Source organism: Lampetra planeri, chromosome 69 (assembly GCF_965212315.1).
Source record: "Lampetra planeri chromosome 69, kcLamPlan1.2.h2, whole genome shotgun sequence".
Taxonomy (NCBI): Eukaryota; Metazoa; Chordata; class Hyperoartia; order Petromyzontiformes; family Petromyzontidae; genus Lampetra; species Lampetra planeri.
Genome location: NC_136174.1, coordinates 1 through 27500, shown reverse-complemented (window position 1 = coordinate 27500; position 27500 = coordinate 1). Strand labels below are relative to the sequence as shown.

The window sequence follows — 27500 nt, the reverse complement described above, 5'->3', positions numbered from 1 at the left end:
CAACATCTCCCAGGGTCTGGGATCGAACCCACGACCTCCTGCAGACCAGGCGATGTAGTCAACATCTCCCAGGGTCTGGGATCGAACCCACGACCTCCTGTATACCAGGCGAGGTAGTCAACATCTCCCAGGGTCTGGGATCGAACCCACGACCTCCTGTATACCTGGCGAGGTAGTCAACATCTCTACGGGGGAGGGAGGAGAGGGAGGAGAGTAGAACGTGAAATCTTTCGTGAAATCTTTCATTTAAACAGGGGGGGCGGGGTGGTGGTGGTGGGGGGGCACAATAAAACAAAGCATTGGAAAAAAAACTAAAAAAGGAGAGACAGGGAGGGTGGTATGTTCCGACAACCCCCAAGAATCACCGGACTGAACTCGTTTCACCACTTGAGATTTTATTTTTCAAGCTGCTGGGGACACAGGGCTCGTGGTGGTGGTGGTGTGGGTGGGTGGGGTGCCTTTACATCAACAACATCAACAACCCCAACAACCAACGCTGCGTGGGCAAGTCGAGAGAAGGGGTTCGTCTGGGTTCAGTGGCTCAAATAAACCTGCAGCGGTCACTGGTACAGCCCTGGAGTGAGATGTTGACTACCTCGCCTGGTCTGCAGGAGGTCGTGGGTTCGATCCCAGACCCTGGGAGATGTTGACTACCTCGCCTGGTCTGCAGGAGGTCGTGGGTTCGATCCCAGACCCTGGGAGATGTTGACTACCTCGCCTGGCCTGCAGGAGGTCGTGGGTTCGATCCCAGACCCTGTGAGATGTTGACTACCTCGCCTGGTCTGCAGGAGGTCGTGGGTTCGATCCCAGACCCTGGGAGATGTTGACTACCTCGCCTGGTCTGCAGGAGGTCGTGGGTTCGATCCCAGACCCTGGGAGATGTTGACTACCTCGCCTGGTCTGCAGGAGGTCGTGGGTTCGATCCCAGACCCTGGGAGATGTTGACTACCTCGCCTGGTCTGCAGGAGGTCGTGGTTCGATCCCAGACCCTGGGAGATGTTGACTACCTCGCCTGGTCTGCAGGAGGTCGTGGGTTCGATCCCAGACCCTGGGAGATGTTGACTACCTCGCCTGGTCTGCAGGAGGTCGTGGGTTCGATCCCAGACCCTGGGAGATGTCGACTACCTCGCCTGGTCTGCAGGAGGTCGTGGGTTCGATCCCAGACCCTGATGAGATGTTGACTACCTCGCCTGGTCTACAGGAGGTCGTGGGTTCGATCCCAGACCCTGGGAGATGTTGACTACCTCGCCTGGCCTACAGGAGGTCGTGGGTTCGATCCCAGACCCTGGGAGATGTTGACTACCTCGCCTGGTATACAGGAGGTCGTGGGTTCGATCCCTGGGAGATGTTGACTACCTCGCCTGGCCTACAGGAGGTCGTGGGTTCGATCCCAGACCCTGGGAGATGTTGACTACCTCGCCTGGTCTACAGGAGGTCGTGGGTTCGATCCCAGACCCTGGGAGATGTTGACTACCTCGCTTGGTCTACAGGAGGTCGTGGGTTCAATCCCAGACCCTGGGAGATGTTGACTACCTCGCCTGGCCTACAGGAGGTCGTGGGTTCGATCCCAGACCCTGGGAGATGTTGACTACCTCGCCTGGTCTACAGGAGGTCGTGGGTTCGATCCCAGACCCTGGGAGATGTTGACTACCTCGCCTGGTCTACAGGAGGTCGTGGGTTCGATCCCAGACCCTGGGAGATGTTGACTACCTCGCCTGGTCTACAGGAGGTCGTGGGTTCGATCCCAGACCCTGTTTCAAGTTTCAAGTTTCATGTATTAGGTGTAGCCCTGTGAGCCATTCGGCTCTTGAATCGGGTGCAACCGCAACAAACAAAAAACAAAAACGTGAACAAGAAAGCATCTTAAAGTGACTATGTGCGACTAAGTGCAAACAGAAAATCCAAGGAAAGACAGCAAAATATTGCAGAAAAATCACCGTACACCAACGCTGTGTGCAAAAATCCCAGTGGGATGCAAGTCAAACAACAACAACAACAACAACAACCACAAGACAACTTAGATTAAGGCCATCAGTCTAACTTTGTACTACAACAACACAAACATGGCCAAACCAAAAACTTTTCAAAAATCACCAAAATAAAGCCATGAAAGTCAAACAACAACAACAACAACCACCACAAGACAACTTAGATTAAGACCATCAGTCTAACTTTGTACTACAACAACACAAACATGGCCAAACCAAAAACTTTTCAAAAATCACCAAAATAAAGCCATGAATGTCAAACAACAACAACAACAACCACCACAAGACAACTTAGATTAAGACCATCAGTCTAACTTTGTACTACAACAACACAAACATGGCCAAACCAAAGAAACTTTTCAAAAATCACCAAAATAAAGCCATGAAAGTCAAACAACAACAACAACAACCACCACAAGACAACTTAGATTAAGGCCATCAGTCTAACTCTGTACTACAACAACACAAACATGGCCAAACCAAAGAAACTTTTCAAAAATCACCAAAAATAAAGCCATAAAAGCAATGAAACAGTGATCATAGGAACTGTGACCGAAATTTCACAATAAACGGCATAAACAACACGTACCACCAAAACCCTGCAGCCACAGCTGGCAGCATAAGTCACTCCACAACAGCAGCAGGAGCTTCAGTCGGAGTGTCAACATTTTTCAATGCACCTTTAAAGATCAGCGCACTGAATCAAAACACAGATCATAGTTTGCATACGTTGCAAACTTTGCAGCGATCATTCGGAGCGAAACATTCTATTTTAGGCCACTAAATTGCAGTTGCAGCTAGGGGTGTACAACTCCTCTAGAGCAATTTTGAGTGAAGATCTCATCATTGGTAGTGACTCAAGTTTAAATTTATTGGCAACATCATTCCAGACCCTGGGGGCATCAAGAGCAAAGGCCCTTCCTCTAGTATATGTACAGAAATATGGAATGTGAAGATAGTAATTGAGCGAAGACCTTAGGTCAAATTTGTTATTTGAAATAGAGAGGAGATCCAGGATTTCTTTGTAAGTACATCATGAATAAATACGATCTGTGAGATGTTGACTACCTCGCCTGGTCTACAGGAGGTCGTGGGTTCGATCCCAGACCCTGGGAGATGTTGACTACCTCGCCTGGTCTACAGGAGGTCGTGGGTTCGATCCCAGACCCTGGGAGATGTTGACTACCTCGCCTGGTACGCAGGAGGTCGTGGGTTCGATCCCAGACCCTGGGAGATGTTGACTACCTCGCCTGGTCTACAGGAGGTCGTGGGTTTGATCCCAGACCCTGGGAGATGTTGACTACCTCGCCTGGTCTGCAGGAGGTCGTGGGTTCGATCCCAGACCCTGGGAGATGTTGACTACCTCGCCTGGTCTACAGGAGGTCGTGGGTCCGATCCCAGACCCTGGGAGATGTTGACTACCTCGCCTGGTCTGCAGGAGGTCGTGGGTTCGATCCCAGACCCTGGGAGATGTTGACTACCTCGCCTGGTCTACAGGAGGTCGTGGGTTCGATCCCAGACCCTGGGAGATGTTGACTACCTCGCCTGGTCTGCAGGAGGTCGTGGGTTCGATCCCAGACCCTGGGAGATGTTGACTACCTCGCCTGGTCTACAGGAGGTCGTGGGTCCGATCCCAGACCCTGGGAGATGTTGACTACCTCGCCTGGTCTACAGGAGGTCGTGGGTTCGATCCCAGACCCTGGGAGATGTTGACTACCTCGCCTGGTACGCAGGAGGTCGTGGGTTCGATCCCAGACCCTGGGAGATGTTGACTACCTCGCCTGGTCTGCAGGAGGTCGTGGGTTCGATCCCAGACCCTGGGAGATGTTGACTACCTCGCCTGGTCTGCAGGAGGTCGTGGGTTCGATCCCAGACCCTGGGAGATGTTGACTACCTCGCCTGGTCTACAGGAGGTCGTGGGTTCGATCCCAGACCCTGGGAGATGTTGACTACCTCGCCTGGTCTACAGGAGGTCTAGCAGGGGCAAGTGCTGTGAGCTAGCAAGTAGCAGCAGCAGTGTCTATGTACTACACACACCACGCACACAGACAAAGGTCACCCGCGTAACCTCTAGCAGGCTGTAGGGGCAAGGGCAATATATTAACCACAGAGGCAAAGCCTCCCCCGTGCAACCTCTAGCCACTTTAATGAACATTTCCACACGTGGTGAGGGTGGTGATGGTGGTGGTGGTGATGGTGGTGATGGTGGTAGTGATGGTGGTGATGGTGGTGATGGTGGTGGTGATGGTGGTGGTGGTGATGGTGGTGATGGTGGTGATGGTGGTGAGGGTGGTGGTGATGGTGGTGAGGGTGGTGGTGATGGTGGTGATGGTGGTGGTGATGGTGATGATGGTGGTGGTGATGGTGATGATGGTGGTGATGATGGTGGTGATGATGGTGGTGATGGTGATGATGGTGGTGGTGATGGTGGTGATGGTGATGATGGTGGTGATGATGGTGGTGATGATGGTGGTGATGGTGATGATGGTGGTGGTGATGGTGATGATGGTGGTGATGATGGTGGTGATGGTGATGATGGTGATGATGGTGGTGATGATGGTGATGATGGTGGTGATGATGGTGGTGATGGTGATGATGGTGGTGGTGATGATGATGATGATGGTGGTGATGGTGGTGATGGTGGTGATGGTGGTGATGATGGTGATGGTGGTGATGGTGGTGATGGTGGTGATGATGGTGATGGTGGTGATGGTGGTGATGGTGGTGATGGTGGTGGTGAGTGGTGATGGTGGTGATGATGGTGATGGTGGTGATGGTGGTGATGGTGGTGATGATGGTGATGGTGGTGATGGGTGGTGATGGTGGTGATGGTGGTGGTGAGGGTGGTGAGGGGTGGTGGTGGTGTGGTGGTGGTGATGGTGGTGGTGGTGTGTGGTGGTGATGGTGGTGGTGATGGTGGATGGATGGTGATGGTGGTGATGGTGGTGATGGTGGTGATGATGGGTGATGGTGGTGATGGTGGTGATGGTGGTGGATGGTGGTGAGGTGGTGTGTGGTGATGGTGGTGGTGATGTGATGGTGGTGATGGTGGTGTGGTGATGGTGGTGATGGGTGGTGATGGTGGTGATGATGGTGGTGATGGTGGTGATGGTGGTGATGGTGGTGGTGATGGTGGTGATGGTGGTGATGGTGATGATGGTGATGATGGTGGTGATGGTGATGGTGTGGGTGATGGTGATGTGTGATGGTGGTGATGGTGGTGGTGATGATGGTGGTGAGGTGGTGGAGTGATGGTGATGATGGGTGGTGTGATGGTGGTGATGGTGATGGTGGTGGTGTGGTGATGATGTGGTGATGGTGGGATGGTGATGTGTGTGATGGTGGTGATGATGGTGGTGATGGTGATGATGGTGATGTTGATGAGGTGGTGATGGTGGTGATGGTGGTGATGGATGTGGTGATGGTGGTGGTGATGGTGGTGGATGGTGGTGATGATGTGGTGATGTGGGATGATGGTGAGTGGTGATGGTGATGGTGGTGATGGTGGTGATGATGGTGGTGATGGTGGTGATGGTGACGGTGGTGGTGATGGTGATGGTGGTGATGGTGATGATGGTGGTGGTGATGTGATGATGATGGTGGTGATGGTGATGATGATGGTGGTGTTGATTGTGATGATGATGGTGATGATGATGTGATGATGGTGGTGGTGGTGATGGTGGTGATGGTGGTGATGGTGGTGATGATGGTGATGATGGTGGTGGTGATGATGATGGTGGTGTGATGGTGGGTGGTGATGGTGATGATAGTGATGATGGTGGTGGTGGTGGTGTGGTGGTGATGTTGGTGGTGGTGGTGGGTGATGGTGGTGGTGGTGATGGTGGTGATGTGGTGGTGGTGGTTGATGGTGGTGTGATGGTGATGGTGGTGGTGGTGATGGGGTGGTGTTGGTGGTGGTGGTGGTGGTGGGTGGTGATGGTGGGGTGGTGGGTGGTGATGGTGGTGTGTGGTGGTGGTGATGGTGTGGTGGTGATGTGGTGGGTGATGGTGGGTGGATGGTGATGATTGTGGCCAGGCCACTTGTGATAAAGGAAGTCACTCAAACAGCTCAGTGGGGTCCCTTACAGCTGGTAACATAAACACCGTTTGGTTTTAGTGTGGGTCTCTATGAGTGTGTGTGTGTCTATGAGTCTCTGTGGGTCTCTGTGAGTGTGGGTCTCTGTGAGTGTGGGTCTCTGTGGGTCTCTGTGAGTCTCTGAGTGTGGGTCTCTATGGTCTCTATGAGTCTGGGTCTCCGTGGGTCTATGAGTGTGGGTCTCTGTGAGTGTGGGTCTCTGTGAGTGTGGGTCTCTGTGGGTCTCTGTGAGTCTCTGAGTGTGGGTCTCTATGGTTCTCTATGAGTGTGGGTCTCCGTGGGTCTCTATGAGTGTGGGTCTCTGTGAGTGTGGGTCTCTGTGAGTGTGGGTCTCTGTGGGTCTCTGTGAGTCTCTGAGTGTGGGTCTCTGTGGGTCTCTATGAGTGTGGGTCTCTGTGGGTCTCTATGAGTCTGGGTCTCTGTGGGTCTCTATGAGTGTGGGTCTCTGTGGGTCTCTGTGAGTCTCTGAGTGTGGGTCTCTGTGGGTCTCTATGAGTGTGAGTCTCTGTGGGTCTCTATGAGTCTGGGTCTCTGTGGGTCTCTGTGAGTGTGGGTCTCTGTGGGTCTCTGTGAGTCTCTGAGTGTGGGTCTCCGTGGGTCTCTATGAGTCTGGGTCTCTGTGGGTCTCTATGAGTGTGGGTCTCTGTGGGTCTCTCTGAGTCTGGGTCTCTGTGGGTCTCTATGAGTGTGGGTCTCTGTGGGTCTCTATGAGTCTGGGTCTCTGTGGGTCTCTATGAGTGTGGGTGTCTGTGGGTCTCTATGAGTGTGGGTCTCTGTGAGTCTCTGTGAGTGTGGGTCTCTGTGGGTCTCTATGAGTCTGGGTCTCTGTAGGTCTCTCTGAGTCTGGGTCTCTGTGGGTCTCTATGAGTGTGGGTCTCTGTGGGTCTCTATGAGTGTGGGTCTCTGTGGGTCTCTATGAGTCTGGGTCTCTATGATTCTCTACGGGTCTCTGTGGGTCTCTATGAGTGTGGGTCTCTGTGGGTCTCTATGAGTCTGGGTCTCTGTGGGTCTCTCTGAGTCTGGGTCTCTGTGGGTCTCTATGAGTGTGGGTCTCTGTGGGTCTCTATGAGTGTGGGTCTCTGTGGGTCTCTATGAGTCTGGGTGTCTATGATTCTCTACGGGTCTCTGTGGGTCTCTATGAGTCTGTAGAAGCAAGTGTTTGACTCCTGATCTACATGCCAACGTGGTGATCACGATGATTGCATCAGACAAGATGGTAGCGATGCTGTGAAGTTGTGATGGTAGCCAGGCCGCTTTATCTGCCACAAGGAAGCCACTGAGCATATCATCGGATCTTTGCAGCTGGTGACATGAACACATTTTGAGTTCTTTTTGGTTCTTTCGGTAAAGAAGTCGCGTAGAAGGGAAATAATAAAATAATAAAAATAAAACATAATGCAATACAAATTCTCACGACGTTTCGGCCACAACGCAAGCAGCCGTCCTCAGGTGAAGAACAGGTCTGTCGGAAAGACAGCGTCTCAATGAAACACCACCAGACTCACTCAGACACTCAGTCAGTCAGTCACTCAATCAGTCACTCAGACACTCACTCAGTCAGTCACTCAGTCAGTCACTCAGTCAGTCACTCAGACACTCACTCAGTCAGTCACTCAGTCAGTCACTCAGTCAGTCACTCAGACACTCACTCAGTCAGTCACTCAGTCAGTCACTCAGTCAGTCACTCAGTCACTCACTCAGTCACTCACTCAGTCAGTCAGTCACTCAGTCACTTACTCAGTCACTCACCCAGTCACTCACTCATTCACTCACTCAGTCACTCAGTCATTCAGACGCTGTCTTTCCGACAGACCTGTTCTTCACCTGAGGACGGCTGCTTGCGTTGTGGCCGAAACGTCGTGAGAATTATTTTATTATGTTTTATGTTTTATTTTTTTATTATTTCCCTTCTACGTGACTTTACCGAAAGAACCAAGAAGATGAATCCCTGCAGTCACGAAAGCTTCAAATCGAAATACAATTTGAGTTGTTTTCGTCAATGTTGGACAACCTTACATGGGTCTGTCCCGTGTCTTCCTCATCGTGCACCTAGCCTGGCACGGCAGCCAACCAATGGCGCGTGCCAGGCGAGGTGGTCAACATCTACACTGGGATAGAGAGAGACACACACGCACAGACTCCACATATACAGCAGCAGCAGCAGGCATCGTCAGGGTCACAGTCTAGAACCCACGACCTCCTGTAGACCAGGCGAGGTAGTCAACATCTCAGACCCATAGACTCACCACACAGAGACCCACAGACTCACCACGCAGAGACCCACAGACTCACCACGCAGAGACCCACAGACTCACCACGCAGAGACCCACAGACTCACCACGCAGAGACCCACAGACTCACCACGCAGAGACTCAGAGACTCACCACTCAGAGACTCACCACTCAGAGACCCACAGACTCACCACTCACAGACTCACCACACAGAGACCCATAGACTCACCACACAGAAACCCATAGACTCAACACACAGAGACCCATAGACTCACCACATAGAGACCCATATACTCACCACTCAAATACCCATAGACTCACCACACAGAAACCCATAGACTCACCAAACAGAGACCCATAGACTCAACACACAGAGACCCACAGACTCACCACACAGAGACCCATAGACTCACCACACAGAGACCCACAGACTCACCACACAGAGACCCACAGACTCACCACACAGAGACCCATAGAGACCTACAGAGACCCATAGAGACCTACAGAGACCCACAGACTCACCACACAGAGGCCCATAGACTCAACACACAGAGACCCATAGACTCATCACGCAGAGATCCATAGACTCATCACACAGAGACCCATAGACTCACCACACAGAGACCCATAGACTCATCACACAGAGACCCATAGACTCATCACACAGAGACCCATAGACTCATCACACAGAGACCCATAGACTCATCACACAGAGATCCATAGACTCATCACACAGAGACCCATAGACTCACCACACAGAGACCCATAGACTCATCACACAGAGACCCATAGACTCACCACACAGAGACCCATAGACTCATCACACAGAGACCCATAGACTCACCACACAGAGACCCATAGACTCATCACACAGAGACCCATAGACTCATCACACAGAGATGAATCCATTAGTGGCAATTTTTTATTTCATTTTTACACCCTTTCTATTAACTCACTCTGTCTGTTGTTGTATTCTCAAATCTTGTAACTCAATTTTAACCCACTTCCCAATGTGTTATCGAATGCAAACTTGGTATGCTTATGCCATATTGATGACAATACTATATTCTATCATAAAAAATTTAAATTTTATTTTTAAACATTACGTTTTTAGAGGTTATGTTTCGGCTTGGGTCTAATTGTCCACAGTCGCCTTACGTTGTGGCAAGTTTCGGGGTTCACTTCCTGGAGTCGTGGAGTTCTTCCATTCAAAGTTTAAAAAGTTCAAAGTTCATTTATTAGCTATATAGCCCTGTGAGCCATTCGGCTCTTGAATCGGGTGCAACCGCAACAAACAAACAAAAAACATCTGAAAGTGACTATGTGCGAACAGAACATCCAAGAAAATACAGCTACATATTCCATGACGAGTACGTTTCTTAAAAGGGTGTTTTTAAAAAAAGATTTTTTTTTTGAAACGTTACTGAAGATTCGTATCCGCCACCGGGTGTATCGGCTGCTGTTTGAAAAAAAGTACAAATATTTACTCGGAGGGCGGGAGATCGTGGCCGATAACCACAGAGCGAGTGAGCGTTCACCCAGAGGGTGAATCCTCACCACACAGAGACCCACAGACTCACCACTCACAGACTCACCACACAGAGACCCATAGACTCACCACTCACAGACTCACCACACAGAGACCCATAGTCTCATCACACAGAGAACCATAGACTCACCACTCAGAGACTCACCACTCAGAGACTCACCAACAGAGAACCATAGACTCACCACACAGAGACCCACAGACTCACCACACAGAGACCCACAAACTCACCACACAGAGACCCACAGACTCACCACACAGAGACCCACAGACTCACCACACAGAGACCCACAAACTCACCACACAGAGACCCACAGACTCACCACACAGAGACCCACAGACTCACCACACAGAGACCCACAGACTCACACACAGAGACCCACAGACTCACACAGAGACCCATAGACTCACCACACAGAGACCCACAGACTCACACAGAGACCCACAAACTCACCACACAGAGACCCACAGACTCACCACACAGAGACCCACAGACTCACCACACAGAGACCCATAGACTCACCACACAGAGACCCACAGACTCACACACAGAGACCCACAGACTCACACAGAGACCCACAGACTCACCACACAGAGACCCACAGACTCACACACAGAGACCCACAGACTCACACAGAGACCCACAGACTCACCACACAGAGACCCACAGACTCACACACAGAGACCCACAGACTCACACAGAAACCCATAGACTCACCACACAGAGACCCACAGACTCACACACAGAGACCCACAGACTCACACAGAGACCCACAAACTCACCACACAGAGACCCATAGACTCACCACACAGAGACCCACAGACTCACCACACAGAGACCCACAGACTCACCACACAGAGACCCACAGACTCACCACACAGAGACCCACAGACTCACCACACAGAGACCCATAGACTCACCACACAGAGACCCACAGACTCACCACACAGAGACCCACAGACTCACCACACAGAGACCCACAGACTCACCACACAGAGACCCATAGACTCATCACTCACTGCGATTTTCCAGGAAGTCATAATATTTACTCTGGAGCAGATGCCTTGCGAACTTTCACCCACATAGGCATACACACGTGACGGCTGTAGTGGTGGTGGTAGAAGTAGTGGTGGTTGTGGTGGTTGTGGTGGTGGTTGTCGCAGTGGTGGTAGTGGTGGTTGAGGTGGTGGTAGTGGTTGTGATGGTGGTGGTGGTGGAGGTGGTGGAATCCACACACTCTCCACTCACCACACAGAGACCCATAGCCTCATCACACAAAGACCCATAGATTCATCACACAGACCCATAGACTCACCACACAGAGACCCATAGACTCACACACAGAGACCCACAGACTCATCACACAGAGGCCCATAGACTCACCACACAGAGACCCATAGACTCATCACACAGAGACCCACAGACTCATCACACAGAGACCCATAGACTCATCACACAGACTCACCACACAGAGACCCACAGACTCACCACACAGAGACCCACAGACTCACCACACAGAGACCCACAGACTCATCACACAGAGACCCACAGACTCACCACACAGAGACCCACAGACTCACCACACAGAGACCCACAGACTCATCACACAGAGACCCACAGACTCACCACACAGAGACCCACAGACTCATCACACAGAGACCCCTAGACTCACCACACAGAGACCCATAGGCTCACCACACAGAGACCCATAGACTCATCACACAGAGACCCATAGACTCACCACACAGAGACCCATAGACTCACCACACAGAGACCCATAGACTCATCACACAGAGACCCACAGACTCACCACACAGAGACCCATAGACTCACCACACAGAGACCCACAGACTCATCACACAGAGACCCACAGACTCCTCACACAGAGACCCACAGACTCATCACACAGAGACCCACAGACTCACCACACAGAGACCCATAGACTCATCACACAGAGACCCACAGACTCATCACACAGAGACCCACAGACTCATCAAACAGAGACCCACAGACTCACCACACAGAGACCCACAGACTCATCACACAGAGACCCACAGACTCACCACACAGAAACCCATAGACTCATCACACAGAGACCCACAGACTCATCACACAGAGACCCACAGACTCACCACACAGAGACCCACAGACTCATCACACAGAGACCCACAGACTCACCACACAGAGACCCACAGACTCACCACACAGAGACCCACAGACTCATCACACAGAGACCCACAGACTCACACACAGAGACCCACAGACTCACCACACAGAGACCCACAGACTCACCACACAGAGACCCATAGACTCATCACACAGAGACCCACAGACTCATCACACAGAGACCCACAGACTCACCACACAGAGACCCACAGACTCACCACACAGAGACCCACAGACTCACCACACAGAGACCCATAGACTCATCACACAGAGACCCACAGACTCACCACACAGAGACCCACAGACTCACCACACAGAGACCCACAGACTCACCACACAGAGACCCATAGACTCATCACACAGAGACCCACAGACTCATCACACAGAGACCCACAGACTCACCACACAGAGACCCATAGACTAATCACACAGAGACCCACAGACTCACCACACAGAGACCCACAGACTCACCACACAGAGACCCATAGACTCATCACACAGAGACCCACAGACTCATCACACAGAGACCCACAGACTCACCACACAGAGACCCACAGACTCACCACAGAGAGACCCATAGACTCACCACACAGAGACCCATAGACTCATCAAACAGAGACCCACAGACTCACCACACAGAGACCCACAGACTCACCACACAGAGACCCACAGACTCACCACACAGAGACCCACAGACTCATCACACAGAGACCCACAGACTCACCACACAGAGACCCACAGACTCACCACACAGAGACCCACAGACTCACCACACAGAGACCCACAGACTCACCACACAGAGACCCACAGACTCATCACACAGAGACCCACAGACTCACCACACAGAGACCCACAGACTCACCACACAGAGACCCACAGACTCACCACAGAGAGACCCATAGACTCACCACACAGAGACCCATAGACTCATCAAACAGAGACCCACAGACTCACCACACAGAGACCCACAGACTCACCACACAGAGACCCACAGACCACCACACAGAGACCCACAGACTCACCACACAGAGACCCACAGACTCACACACAGAGACCCACAGACTCACCACACAGAGACCCACAGACTCACCACACAGAGACCCACAGACTCACCACACAGAGACCCAGAGACTCACCACACAGAGACCCACAGACTCACCACACAGAGACCCACAGACTCACCACACAGAGACCCACAGACTCATCAAACAGAGACCCACAGACTCACCACACAGAGACCCACAGACTCACCACACAGAGACCCACAGACTCACCACACAGAGACCCACAGACTCACCACACAGAGACCCACAGACTCACCACACAGAGACCCACAGACTCATCAAACAGAGACCCACAGACTCACACACAGAGACCCACAGACTCACCACACAGAGACCCACAGACTCACCACACAGAGACCCACAGACTCACCACACAGAGACCCACAGACTCACCACACAGAGACCCACAGACTCATCACACAGAGACCCACAGACTCACCACACAGAGACCCACAGACTCATCACACAGAGACCCACAGACTCACCACACAGAGACCCATAGACTCATCACACAGAGACCCATAGACTCATCACACAGAGACCCATAGACTCACCACACAGAGACCCACAGACTCACCACACAGAGGCCCATAGACTCATCACACAGAGACCCACAGACTCACCACACAGAGACCCACAGACTCATCACACAGAGACCCATAGACTCACCACACAGAGACCCATAGACTCATCAAACAGAGACCCATAGACTCACCACACAGAGACCCACAGACTCACCACACAGAGACCCACAGACTCATCACACAGAGACCCATAGACTCACCACACAGAGACCCATAGACTCAACACACAGAGGCCCATAGACTCACCACACAGAGACCCATAGACTCACCACACAGAGACCCATAGACTCACCACACAGAGACCCATAGACTCACCACACAGAGACCCATAGACTCATCACACAGAGACCCACAGACTCACCACACAGAGACCCATAGACTCACCACACAGAGACCCACAGACTCATCACACAGAGACCCATAGACTCATCACACAGAGACCTACAGACTCACCACACAGAGACCCATAGACTCACCACACAGAGACCCATAGACTCATCACACAGAGACCCATAGACTCACCACACAGAGACCCATAGACTCACCACACAGAGACCCATAGACTCACCACACAGAGACCCATAGACTCATCACACAGAGACCCACAGACTCACCACACAGAGACCCATAGACTCACCACACAGAGACCCACAGACTCATCACACAGAGACCCATAGACTCACCACACAGAGACCCACAGACTCACCACACAGAGACCCATAGACTCACCACACAGAGACCCACAGACTCATCACACAGAGACCCATAGACTCACCACACAGAGACCCACAGACTCACCACACAGAGACCCATAGACTCACCACACAGAGACCCACAGACTCATCACACAGAGACCCATAGACTCACACACAGAGACCCACAGACTCACCACACAGAGACCCATAGACTCATCACACAGAGACCCACAGACTCACCACACAGAGACCCACAGACTCACCACACAGAGACCCATAGACTCATCACACAGAGACCCACAGACTCACCACACAGAGACCCACAGACTCACACACAGAGACCCACAGACTCACCACACAGAGACCCATAGACTCAACACACAGAGACCCACAGACTCACCACACAGAGACCCACAGACTCACCACACAGAGACCCACAGACTCACACACAGAGACCCACAGACTCACCACACAGAGACCCATAGACTCACCACACAGAGACCCATAGACTCATCACACAGAGACCCACAGACTCACACACAGAGACCCACAGACTCACCACACAGAGACCCACAGACTCACCACACAGAGACCCATAGACTCATCACACAGAGACCCACAGACTCACCACACAGAGACCCACAGACTCACCACACAGAGACCCACAGACTCACACACAGAGACCCACAGACTCACCACACAGAGACCCACAGACTCACCACACAGAGACCCATAGACTCATCACACAGAGACCCACAGACTCACCACACAGAGACCCACAGACTCACACACAGAGACCCACAGACTCACCACACAGAGACCCATAGACTCAACACACAGAGACCCACAGACTCACCACACAGAGACCCACAGACTCACCACACAGAGACCCATAGACTCACACACAGAGACCCACAGACTCACCACACAGAGACCCATAGACTCACCACACAGAGACCCACAGACTCACACACAGAGACCCACAGACTCACCACACAGAGACCCATAGACTCACCACACAGAGACCCATAGATTCATCACACAGAGACCCACAGACTCACCACACAGAGACCCATAGATTCATCACACAGAGACCCACAGACTCACCACACAGAGACCCACAGACTCATCACACAGAGACCCATAGACTCACACACAGAGACCCACAGACTCACCACACAGAGACCCACAGACTCACCACACAGAGACCCATAGACTGACCACACAGAGACCCACAGACTCATCACACAGAGACCCATAGATTCATCACACAGAGACCCACAGACTCACCACACAGAGACCCACAGACTCATCACACAGAGACCCATAGACTCACACACAGAGACCCACAGACTCACCACACAGAGACCCATAGACTCATCACACAGAGACCCACAGACTCACCACACAGAGACCCACAGACTCACCACACAGAGACCCATAGACTCATCACACAGAGACCCACAGACTCACCACACAGAGACCCACAGACTCACACACAGAGACCCACAGACTCACCACACAGAGACCCATAGACTCAACACACAGAGACCCACAGACTCACCACACAGAGACCCACAGACTCACCACACAGAGACCCACAGACTCACACACAGAGACCCACAGACTCACCACACAGAGACCCATAGACTCACCACACAGAGACCCATAGACTCATCACACAGAGACCCACAGACTCACACACAGAGACCCACAGACTCACCACACAGAGACCCACAGACTCACCACACAGAGACCCATAGACTCATCACACAGAGACCCACAGACTCACCACACAGAGACCCACAGACTCACCACACAGAGACCCACAGACTCACACACAGAGACCCACAGACTCACCACACAGAGACCCACAGACTCACCACACAGAGACCCATAGACTCATCACACAGAGACCCACAGACTCACCACACAGAGACCCACAGACTCACACACAGAGACCCACAGACTCACCACACAGAGACCCATAGACTCAACACACAGAGACCCACAGACTCACACACAGAGACCCACAGACTCACACACAGAGACCCACAGACTCACCACACAGAGACCCATAGACTCACCACACAGAGACCCACAGACTCACACACAGAGACCCACAGACTCACCACACAGAGACCCATAGACTCACCACACAGAAACCCATAGACTCATCACACAGAGACCCACAGACTCACACACAGAGACCCACAGACTCACCACACAGAGACCCACAGACTCACCACACAGAGACCCATAGACTCATCACACAGAGACCCACAGACTCACCACACAGAGACCCACAGACTCACCACACAGAGACCCACAGACTCACACACAGAGACCCACAGACTCACCACACAGAGACCCACAGACTCACCACACAGAGACCCATAGACTCATCACACAGAGACCCACAGACTCACCACACAGAGACCCACAGACTCACACACAGAGACCCACAGACTCACCACACAGAGACCCATAGACTCAACACACAGAGACCCACAGACTCACCACACAGAGACCCACAGACTCACCACACAGAGACCCACAGACTCACCACACAGAGACCCACAGACTCACACACAGAGACCCACAGACTCACCACACAGAGACCCATAGACTCACCACACAGAGACCCACAGACTCATCATGGTAGTTGTTGTGATGATTGTTGTTGTTGTGATGATTGTTGTTGTTGTGATGATTGTTGTTGTTGTGATGATTGTTGTTGTTGTGATGATTGTTGTTGTTGTGATGATTGTTGTTGTTGTGATGATTGTTGTTGTTGTGATGATGATGATTGTTGTTGTTGTTGTGATGATTGTAGTTGTTGTGATGATTGTTGTTGTTGTGATGATTGTTGTTGTTGTGATGATGATGATTGTTGTTGTTGTGATGATGATGATTGTTGTTGTGATGATGATTGTTGTTGTTGTGATGATTGTAGTTGTTGTGATGATTGTTGTTGTTGTGATGATTGTTGTTGTTGTGATGATTGTTGTTGTTGTGATGATTGTTGTTGTTGTGATGATTGTTGTTGTTGTGATGATGATTGTTGTTGTGATGATGATTGTTGTTGTTGTTGTGATGATGATTGTTGTTGCTATGATGATTGTAGTTGTTGTGATGATTGTTGTTGTTGTGATGATTGTTGTTGTTGTGATGATTGTTGTTGTGATGATGATTGTTGTTGTTGTGATGATTGTTGTAGTTGTTGTGATGATTGTTGTTGTTGTGATGATTGTTGTTGTTGTGATGATTGTTGTTGTTGTGATGATTGTTGTTGTTGTGATGATGATGATTGTTGTTGTTGTGATGATGATGATTGTTGTTGTGATGATGATTGTTGTTGTTGTGATGATTGTTGTTGTTGTGATGAAGATGATTGTTGTTGTTGTGATGATTGTTGTTGTTGTGATGATTGTTGTTGTTGTGATGATGATGATTGTTGTTGTTGTGATGATGATGATTGTTGTTGTGATGATTGTTGTTGTTGTGATGATGATTGTTGTTGTTGTGATGATTGTTGTTGTTGTGATGATGATTGTTGTTGTTGTGATGATGATTGTTGTTGTGATGATTGTTGTTGTTGTGATGATGATTGTTGTTGTTGTGATGATTGTTGTTGTTGTGATGATGATGATTGTTGTTGTTGTGATGATGATGATTGTTGTTGTGATGATGATTGTTGTTGTTGTGATGATGATTGTTGTTGTTGTGATGATGATTGTTGTTGTGATGATGATGATGATTGTTGTTGTGATGATGATTGTTGTTGTTGTGATGATGATTGTTGTTGTTGTGATGATGATTGTTGTTGTGATGATGATTGTTGTTGTTGTGATGATGATTGTTGTTGTGATGTTGATTGTTGTTGTTGTGATGATGATTGTTGTTGTTGTGATGATGATTGTTGTTGTGATGATGATTGTTGTTGTGGTGATGATGATTGTTGTTGTGATGATGATTGTTGTTGGATGATTGATTGATGTTGTGATGATTGTTGTTGTTGTGATGATGATTGTTGTTGTTGTGATGATGATTGTGATGTAGATGATGATGTGATGTTGTGATGATGATTTAGTAGTTGTGATGATGATGATTGTTGTTGTGATGATGATGATTGTTGTTGTTGTGATGATGATTGTTGTTGTTGTGATGATGATTGTTGTTGTTGTTGTTGTGATGATGATTGTTGTTGTTGTTGTGATGATGATTGTTGTTGTTGTGATGATGATTGTTGTTGTTGTGATGATGATGATTGTTGTTGTGGTTGTTGTTGTTGTTGTGATGATTGTTGTTGTTGTGATGATGATTGTTGTTGTGGTTGTTGTTGTTGTTGTGATGATGATTGTTGTTGTTGTTGTTGTGATGATGATTGTTGTTGTTGTGATGATGATGATTGTTGTTGTTGTGATGATGATGATTGTTGTTGTGGTTGTTGTTGTTGTGATGATTGTTGTTGTTGTGATGCTGATTGTTGTTGTGGTTGTTGTTGTTGTTGTGATGATGATTGTTGTTGTTGTTGTGATGATGATTGTTGTTGTTGTGATGATGATGATTGTTGTTGTTGTGATGATGTTGTTGTTGTTGTGATGATGATTGTTGTTGTTGTGATGATGATGATTGTTGTTGTTGTGATGATGATTGTTGTTGTTGTGATGATGATGATTGTTGTTGTGGTTGTTGTTGTTGTATGATTGTTGTTGTTGAGATGATGATGTTAGTGTTGTTGTTGTTGTGTGATGATGTTGTTGTGATTGTGATGTTGTGTTGTGATGATGTTGTTGTTGTTGTGATGATGATTGTTGTTGTTGATGATGTTGATTGTTGTATGTTGTGATGATGATGATTGTTGTTGTGTAGATGATGATGATTGTTGTTGTTGTGATGATGATGATTGTTGTTGTGGTTGTTGTTGTTGTGATGATTGTTGTTGTTGTGATGATGATTGTTGTTGTGGTTGTTGTTGTTGTTGTGATGATGATTGTTGTTGTTGTTGTTGTGGTGATGATGATGATGATGATGATTGTTGTTGTGATGATTGTTGTTGTTGTTGTGATGATAATTATTGTGATGATGATTGTTGTTGTTGTTGTGATGATGATTGTTGTTGTGATGATTGTTGTTGTGATGATTGTTGTTGTTGTTGTGATGATGATTGTTGTGATGATGAATGTTGTTGTTGTTGTGATGATAATTATTGTTGTGATGATGATAATTATTGTGATGATGAATGTTGTTGTTGTGATGATGATCATGATGATTGTTGTTGTTGTTGTCGTCGTCGTCGTTGTTGTTGTTGTCAGCCCTGCTGGCCCCTGCGTGGACTCACTACCCACTCGTCCCCACGTGGATCTCAGCTACGTGCACGGAGCGTCGGCCTCCCCGCTCACCACCACCTCAGTGGGCGGCTCGCTCGAGCGCAGCGCCCTCACCAACCCTCACCGCACAGCCATCGTGTCGTGCCAGCAGGGAGTGAGACTCACCTTCAGCCAGCTGCTCACCAGGGTGAGGGTGGTGAGGGTGGTGAGGGTGGTGGTGGTGAGGGTGGTGAGGGTGGTGAGGGTGGTGGGGGTGGTGGTGAGGGTGGTGAGGGTGGTGAGGGTGGTGAGGGTGATGGTGAGGGTGGTGGTGAGGGTGGTGGTGAGGGTGGTGGTGGTGAGGGTGGTGGTGAGGGTGATGGTGGTGAGGGTGAGGGTAGTGGTGAGGGTAGTGGTGGTGGTGGTGAGGGTGGTGGGGGTGGTGAGGTTGGTGAGGGTGATGGTGGTGAGGGTGAGGGTGGTGGTGAGCGGGGTGGTGGTGAGGGTGGTGAGGGTGGTGGTGGTGGTGAGGGTGGTGAGGGTGGTGAGGGTGGTGGTGGTGAGGGTGAGGGTGGGGGTGGTGGTGAGGTTGGTAGTGGTAAGGGTGGTGGTGGTGATGCTGGGGGTAAGGGTGGTGAGGGTGATGGTGGGGGTGGTGAGCGGGGTGGTGGTGAGGGTGGTGAGGGTGGTGAGGGTAGTGAGGTTGGTGAGGGTGGTGGTGGTGAGGGTGAGGGTGGTGAGCGGGGTGGTGGTGAGGGTGAGGGTGGGGGTGGTGGTGAGGTTGGTAGTGGTAAGGGTGGTGGTGGTGATGCTGGGGGTAAGGGTGGTGAGGGTGATGGTGGGGGTGGTGAGCGGGGTGGTGGTGAGGGTGGTGAGGGTGGTGAGGGTAGTGAGGTTGGTGAGGGTGGTGGTGAGGGTGAGGGTGGTGAGCGGGGTGGTGGTGAGGGTGGTGGTGGTGAGGGTGGTGGTGGTGAGGGTGGTGAGGGTGGTGAGGGTGGTGGTGGTGAGGGTGGTGGTGGTGGTGAAGGTAGTGAGGGTGGTGAGGGTGGTGGTGGTGAGGGTGAGGGTGGTGAGCGTGGTGGTGGTGAGGGTGGTGAGGGTGGTGGTGAGGGTGGTGGTGGTGGTGAGGGTGGTGGTGAGGGTGGTGAGCGGGGTGGTGGTGGTGGTGGTGAGGGTGGTGGTGGTGAGGGTGGTGATGATGGTGGTGAGGGTGGTAAGGGTGGTGGTGGTGAGGGTGGTGGTGAGGGTGGTGGTGAGGTTGGTGGTGGTGACGATGGGGGTGAGGGTGGTGGTGAGAGGGTGGTGGTGGTGAGGGTGGTGAGGGTGGTGGTGAGGGTGGTGGTGGTGGTGAGGGTGGTGGTGAGGGTGGTGAGCGGGGTGGTGGTGAGGGTGGTGGTGGTGGTGGTGGTGAGGGTGGGGGTGAGGGTGGTGGTGAGGGTGGTGATGGTGGCAGTGGTAAGGGTGGTGAGGGTGAGGGTGGTGAGGGTGGTGATGGTGGTGAGGGTCGTGGTGGTGATGGTGGTGAGGGTGGTGGTGGTGATGGTGTTGACTCTGTGGGTGACACTTTAACTGACCTGACTGACCTTCTGACTGACCGTGTGACTGACCACGTGACTGACCGCGTGACTGACCACGTGACTGACGGTGTAACTGACCGCGTGACTGATCACGTGACTGACCTTCTGACTGACCGTGTGACTGACCACGTGACTGACCGCGTGACTGACCACGTGACTGACCACGTGACTGACCACGTGACTGACGGTGTAACTGACCGCGTGACTGATCACGTGACTGACCACGTGGCTGCCTGCGTGACTGACCACGTGACTGACCGCGTGACTGACCGCGTGACTGACCATGTGACTGACCGCGTGACTGACCGTGTTGCTGACCACGTGACTGACCGAGTGACTGATCACGTGACTGACGGTGTAACTGACCGCGTGACTGACCACGTGACTGACCACGTGACTGACCGCGTGACTGACCACGTGACTGACCGCGTGACTGATCACGTGACTGACCGCGTGACTGGCCACGTGACTGACCACGTGACTGACCGTGTTGCTGACCGCGTGACTGACCGCGTGAATGACCACGTGACTGACCGCGTGACTGACCGCGTGACTGACCACGTGACTGCCTGGCCAGGTGGACCGCTTGGCGTGTGGGCTCATGTCTCTCGGCCTCGAGCGTGGAGACCGAATCGGAGTGTGGGGCCCCAACAGCGTCGAGTGGGTCGTGACCTTCCTGGCCGCCTCCAGGGCTGGGCTCATACTGGTAGATACAACTACTACTACTGCTGATGCTACTATCATTACTACACTACTACTGCTACACTACTACACTACCACTACTACTACTATCATTACTACTACTGCTACACTACTACTACTGCTACACTACTACTACTACTACCACTACTATTACCACTACTACTACCACTACTATTACCACACTACTACTACTGCTGCTGCTACTACACTACCACTACTACACTACTACTACACTACTACTGCTACACTACTACTACTATCATTACTACACTACTACTACTACACTACTACTACACTACTACTACACTACTACTACACTACTACTGGAGTGGGTGGTGACCTTCCTGGCCGCCTCCAGGGCTGGGCTCATACTGGTAGATACAACTACTACTACACTACTACTACTACTATCATTACTACACTACTACTGCTACTACTACTACTACACTACTACTACTACTACCACTACTATTACCACACTACTACTACTACACTACTACACACTACTACTACCACTACTACTACACTACTACTACTACACTACTACTACTACACTACTACACTACTACTACTACTACTACACTACTACTACTACACTACTACTACTACACTACTACTACTACTACACTACTACTACTACACTACCACTACTACTACACTACTACTACTACACTACCACTACTACTACTACACTACTACTACTACTACACCACTACTACACTACTACTACCACTACTACCACACTACTACTACACTACTACTACTACTACACTACCACTACTACTACACTACTACTACTACACTACTACACTACTACTACCACTACTACTACACTACTACTACTACACTACACTACCACTACTACTACACTACCACTACTACTACACTACTACTACTACCACTACTACTACTACACTACTACTACTACTACACTACTACACTACACTACCACTACTACTACACTACTACACTACTACTACACTACTACTACTACACTACTACTACACTACTACTACACTACTACACTACCACTACTACTACACTACTACACTACACTACCACTACTACTACACTACTACACTACTACTACACTACTACTACACTACTACTACTACACTACTACTACTACTACACTACTACCACTACTACACTACCACTACTACACTACTACCACTACTACTACCACTACTACACTACTACACTACCACTACTACTACTACTACACTACTACACTACTACAACTACTACACTACTACACTACTACACTACTACTACTACTACACTACTACCACTACTACACTACTACTACTACCACTACTACCACTACTAAAACTACTACCACTACTACCAGCACTAGAACCACCACCACTATATGGTAATGTACACTACCATATGTCAATGTACATGAATATTAATATGTTGAAATTTATGCAAATGTATGCAAATTAATGCTAATTTATGCAAATTTATGCGCTTTCAGGTGAATGTTAACCCGGCCTACCAAGCAGAGGAGCTGGAATTTGCACTCAAAAAGGTGCGAATCTCACTCATTCACTCACTCACTCATTCACTCACTCACTCATTCACTCATTCGCTCACTCGCTCACTCATTCACTCACTGGTAAACTCACTCATACACTCACTCACTCATTCACTCATTCACTCACTCATTCACTCACTCACTCATTCACTCACTCATTCGCTCACTCGCTCACTCATTCGCTCACTCGCTCACTCATTCGCTCACTCATTCGCTCACTCGCTCACTCATTCGCTCACTCACTCACTCATTCACTCACTCATTCACTCATTCACTCACTCATTCACTCGTTCACTCACTCGCTCACTCATTCACTCACTCACTCACTCGCTCACTCATTCATTCACTCATTCACTCACTCATTCACTCGTTCACTCACTCGCTCACTCATTCACTCATTCACTCACTCATTCACTCATTCACTCACTCATTCACTCATTCACTCACTCATTCACTCATTCGCTCACTCATTCACTCATTCGCTCACTGGTAAACTCACTCATACACTCACTCATTAATTTACTCACTCATTCACTCATTCACTCACTCATTCACTCGTTCACTCACTCGCTCACTCATTCACTCACTCACTCACTCACTCGCTCACTCATTCACTCATTCACTCACTCATTCACTCGTTCACTCACTCGCTCACTCATTCACTCACTCACTCACTCGCTCACTCATTCATTCATTCACTCACTCACTCACTCATTCGCTCACTCATTCACTCGTTCACTCACTCACTCATTCACTCACTCATTCATTCACTCATTCACTCATTCACTCACTCACTCACTCATTAATTCACTCATTCATTTACTCGTGACCATGATTGGAATCATGGTGATTTTAGCCATCATGATTGTAATCACAATGATTGTAATCACGATGGTTGCAATCACGATGATTGCAATGACGATGATTGTAATCGCGATGATTGCGATGATCACGATGATTGTAATCACGATGATTGCAATGATCACGATGATTGTAATCACGATGATTGCGACGATGACGATGATTGTAATCGCGATGATTGTGATCACGACGACTGCAATCACGATGATTGTAATCACGATGATTGCGATGATCACGATGATTGTAATCACGATGATTGTGATGATCACGACGACTGCCATTACGATGATCGCGATGATTGCGATGATTGCGATGATCACGATGATTGTAATCACGATGATTGCGATGATCACGACGACTGCCATCACGATGATCGCGATGATCGCGATGATTGTAATCACGATGATTGTAATCGCGACGATTGCGATGATCACGATGATCGCGATGATCGCGATGATTGTAATCACGATGATTGTAATCGCGACGATTGCGATGATCACGATGATCGCGATGATCGTGATGATTGTAATCACGACCATTGTAATCACGATGATTGTAATCGCGATGATTGCGATGATCACGATGATCGCGATGATCGTGATGATTGTAATCACGATGATTGTAATCGCGACGATTGCGATAATCACGATGATCGCGATGATTGTAATCACGATGATTGTCATCGCGACGATTGCGATGATCACGATGATCGCGATGATCGTGATGATTGTAATCACGACCATTGTAATCACGATGATTGCAATCACGACGATTGCCGCGTCCCCCCCCCCCTCCCCCAGGTGGGCTGCAAGGCGATCGTCTCCGCCGTGGAGTTCAAAGGTCGCCGCTACCACCAGCTGCTGGCCACCGTCTGCCCCGAACTCCTCACCAGCAGCCCCGGGGAGATGCACGCCAAGCGGTGAGGGGTCACGTGGTGAGGGGGGTCACGTGGTGAGGGGGTGAGGGGGTCACGTGGTGAGGGGGGTCACGTGGTGGGGGGGGGGGGGGTCACGTGGTGAGGGTGGTCACGTGGTGAGGGGTGAGGGGGTCACGTGGTGAGGGGGGTCACGTGGTGAGGGGGGTCACGTGGTGGTGGGAGGGGTCACGTGGTGAGGGGGGTCACGTGGTGGTGGGAGGGGTCACGTGGTGAGGGGGTCATGTGGTGAGGGGGGTCACGTGGTGGTGGGAGGGGTCACGTGGTGAGGGGGGTCACGTGGTGGTGAGGGGGGTCACGTGGTGGTGAGGGGGGTCACGTGGTGAGTGGGAGGGGTCACGTGGTGAGGGGGGTCACGTGGTGAGGGGGGTCACGTGGTGAGGGGGGTCACGTGGTGAGGGGGGTCACGTGGTGAGGGGGTGGATGGTCACGTGGTGAGGGGGGTCACGTGGTGGTGAGGGGGTCACGTGGTGAGGGGGTGGATGGTCACGTGGTGAGGTGGTGCTCATTCAGACGCTGTCTTTCCGACAGACCTGTTCTTCACCTGAGGACGGCTGCTTGCGTTGTGGCCGAAACGTCGTGAGAATTGTATTTTATTATGTTTTATTTTTTATTATTTTATTATTTCCCTTCTACGTGACTTTATGTTTCATTTGTATTATTTGATTATTTCCCTTCTATGCGACTTTATGTTAAATTTTTATAATTTTATTATTTCCCTTCTACGTGACTTAATGTTTTTGTTTTATTTATTTTATTATTTCCCTTCTACGTGACTCACTGTTTTATTTTTTGTATTTGATTATTTCCCTTTTACGTGACTTCATGTTTTATTTTTATTTTATTATTTCCCTTCTACGTGACTTAATGTTTTATTTTTTGTATTGTATTATTTCCCTTCTACGTGACGTTATGTTTTATATTTATTTTATTATTTCCCTTCTATGCGACTTTATGTTTAATTTTTATTATTTGATAATTTCCCTTCTATGCGACTTTATGCTATTTTTTATTATTTTATTATTTCCCTTCTACGTAACTTAATGTTTTTGTTTTCCTTCTACGTGACATCATGTTTCATTATTATTTTATTATTTCCCTTCTACGCGACTTTACGTTTCATTTTCATTACTTTATTATTTCCTCTTCTACGTGACGACTTCACCGAAAGAACCAAAAAGATTTCCCGCTGTTTAAATGTGCCCACTCGTCGCAGATTTCCCTCCGATTTTAGCGCCCGACCCTTCACCGACATCGCCAATCCTCCTCCGATTCCTCCTCTGATTTCCATGTCTCTGCGGTCAGGCTGCCGGAGCTGCGCCCCGTGATCAAGGTGGTTGAGGAACTACGGGGGGGGGGGGGGAGGTGGGGTGGGGGGCTGATCCCTGTACGAGGTGGTGCAGCATGGGGGGAGCGGAGAGATTTCTCCTTTGCCCATTTCTCATTTTTTTTAACCATATCATGATTTATCACTGATATCCCATGATTTCTTACTCAACCTCCTGCCGATATCATGATGTATCACTGATATCCCATGATTTCTCACTTAACCTCCTGTCGATATCATGATTTAACACTGATATCCCATGATTTCTTACTTAACCTCCTGTCGATATCATGATTTATCACTGATATCCCATGATTTCTTACTTAACCTCCTGTCGATATCATGATTTATCACTGATATCCCATGATTTCTCACTTAACCTCCTGTCGATATCATGATTTAACACTGATATCCCATGATTTCTTACTTAACCTCCTGTCGATATCATGATTTATCACTGATATCCCATGATTTCTCACTTAACCTCCTGTCGATATCATGATTTATCACTGATATCCCATGATTTCTTACTTAACCTCCTGTCGATATCATGATTTATCACTGATATCCCATGATTTCTCACTTAACCTCCTGTCGATATCATGATTTAACACTGATATCCCATGATTTCTTACTTAACCTCCTGTCGATATCATGATTTATCACTGATATCCCATGATTTCTCACTTAACCTCCTGTCGATATCATGATTTATCACTGATATCCCATGATTTCTTACTTAACCTCCTGTCGATATCATGATTTATCACTGATATCCCATGATTTCTCACTTAACCTCCTGTCGATATCATGATTTATCATTGATATCCCATGATTTCTTACTTAACCTCCTGTCGATATCATGATGTATCACTG

The 27500-nt window shown here is 49.5% G+C and overlaps 1 protein-coding gene across 1 annotated transcript in view; it reads left to right on the top strand.

Annotated features, from left to right (window-relative positions):
- The window catches only part of LOC144737369 (medium-chain acyl-CoA ligase ACSF2, mitochondrial-like), a 32215-nt gene extending 6916 nt beyond the window's left edge, over positions 1 to 25299 (top strand). Inside the window, exons 2-5 of the mRNA XM_078620038.1 lie at positions 19690 to 19891; positions 21838 to 21966; positions 23443 to 23496; positions 25164 to 25299. Coding sequence (XP_078476164.1) covers positions 19690 to 19891; positions 21838 to 21966; positions 23443 to 23496; positions 25164 to 25286 — 508 coding nt within the window. The 3' untranslated portion in view covers positions 25287 to 25299. The remainder of the gene's footprint in view (positions 1 to 19689; positions 19892 to 21837; positions 21967 to 23442; positions 23497 to 25163) is intronic.
- The last annotated feature ends 2201 nt before the right edge of the window (positions 25300 to 27500 follow it).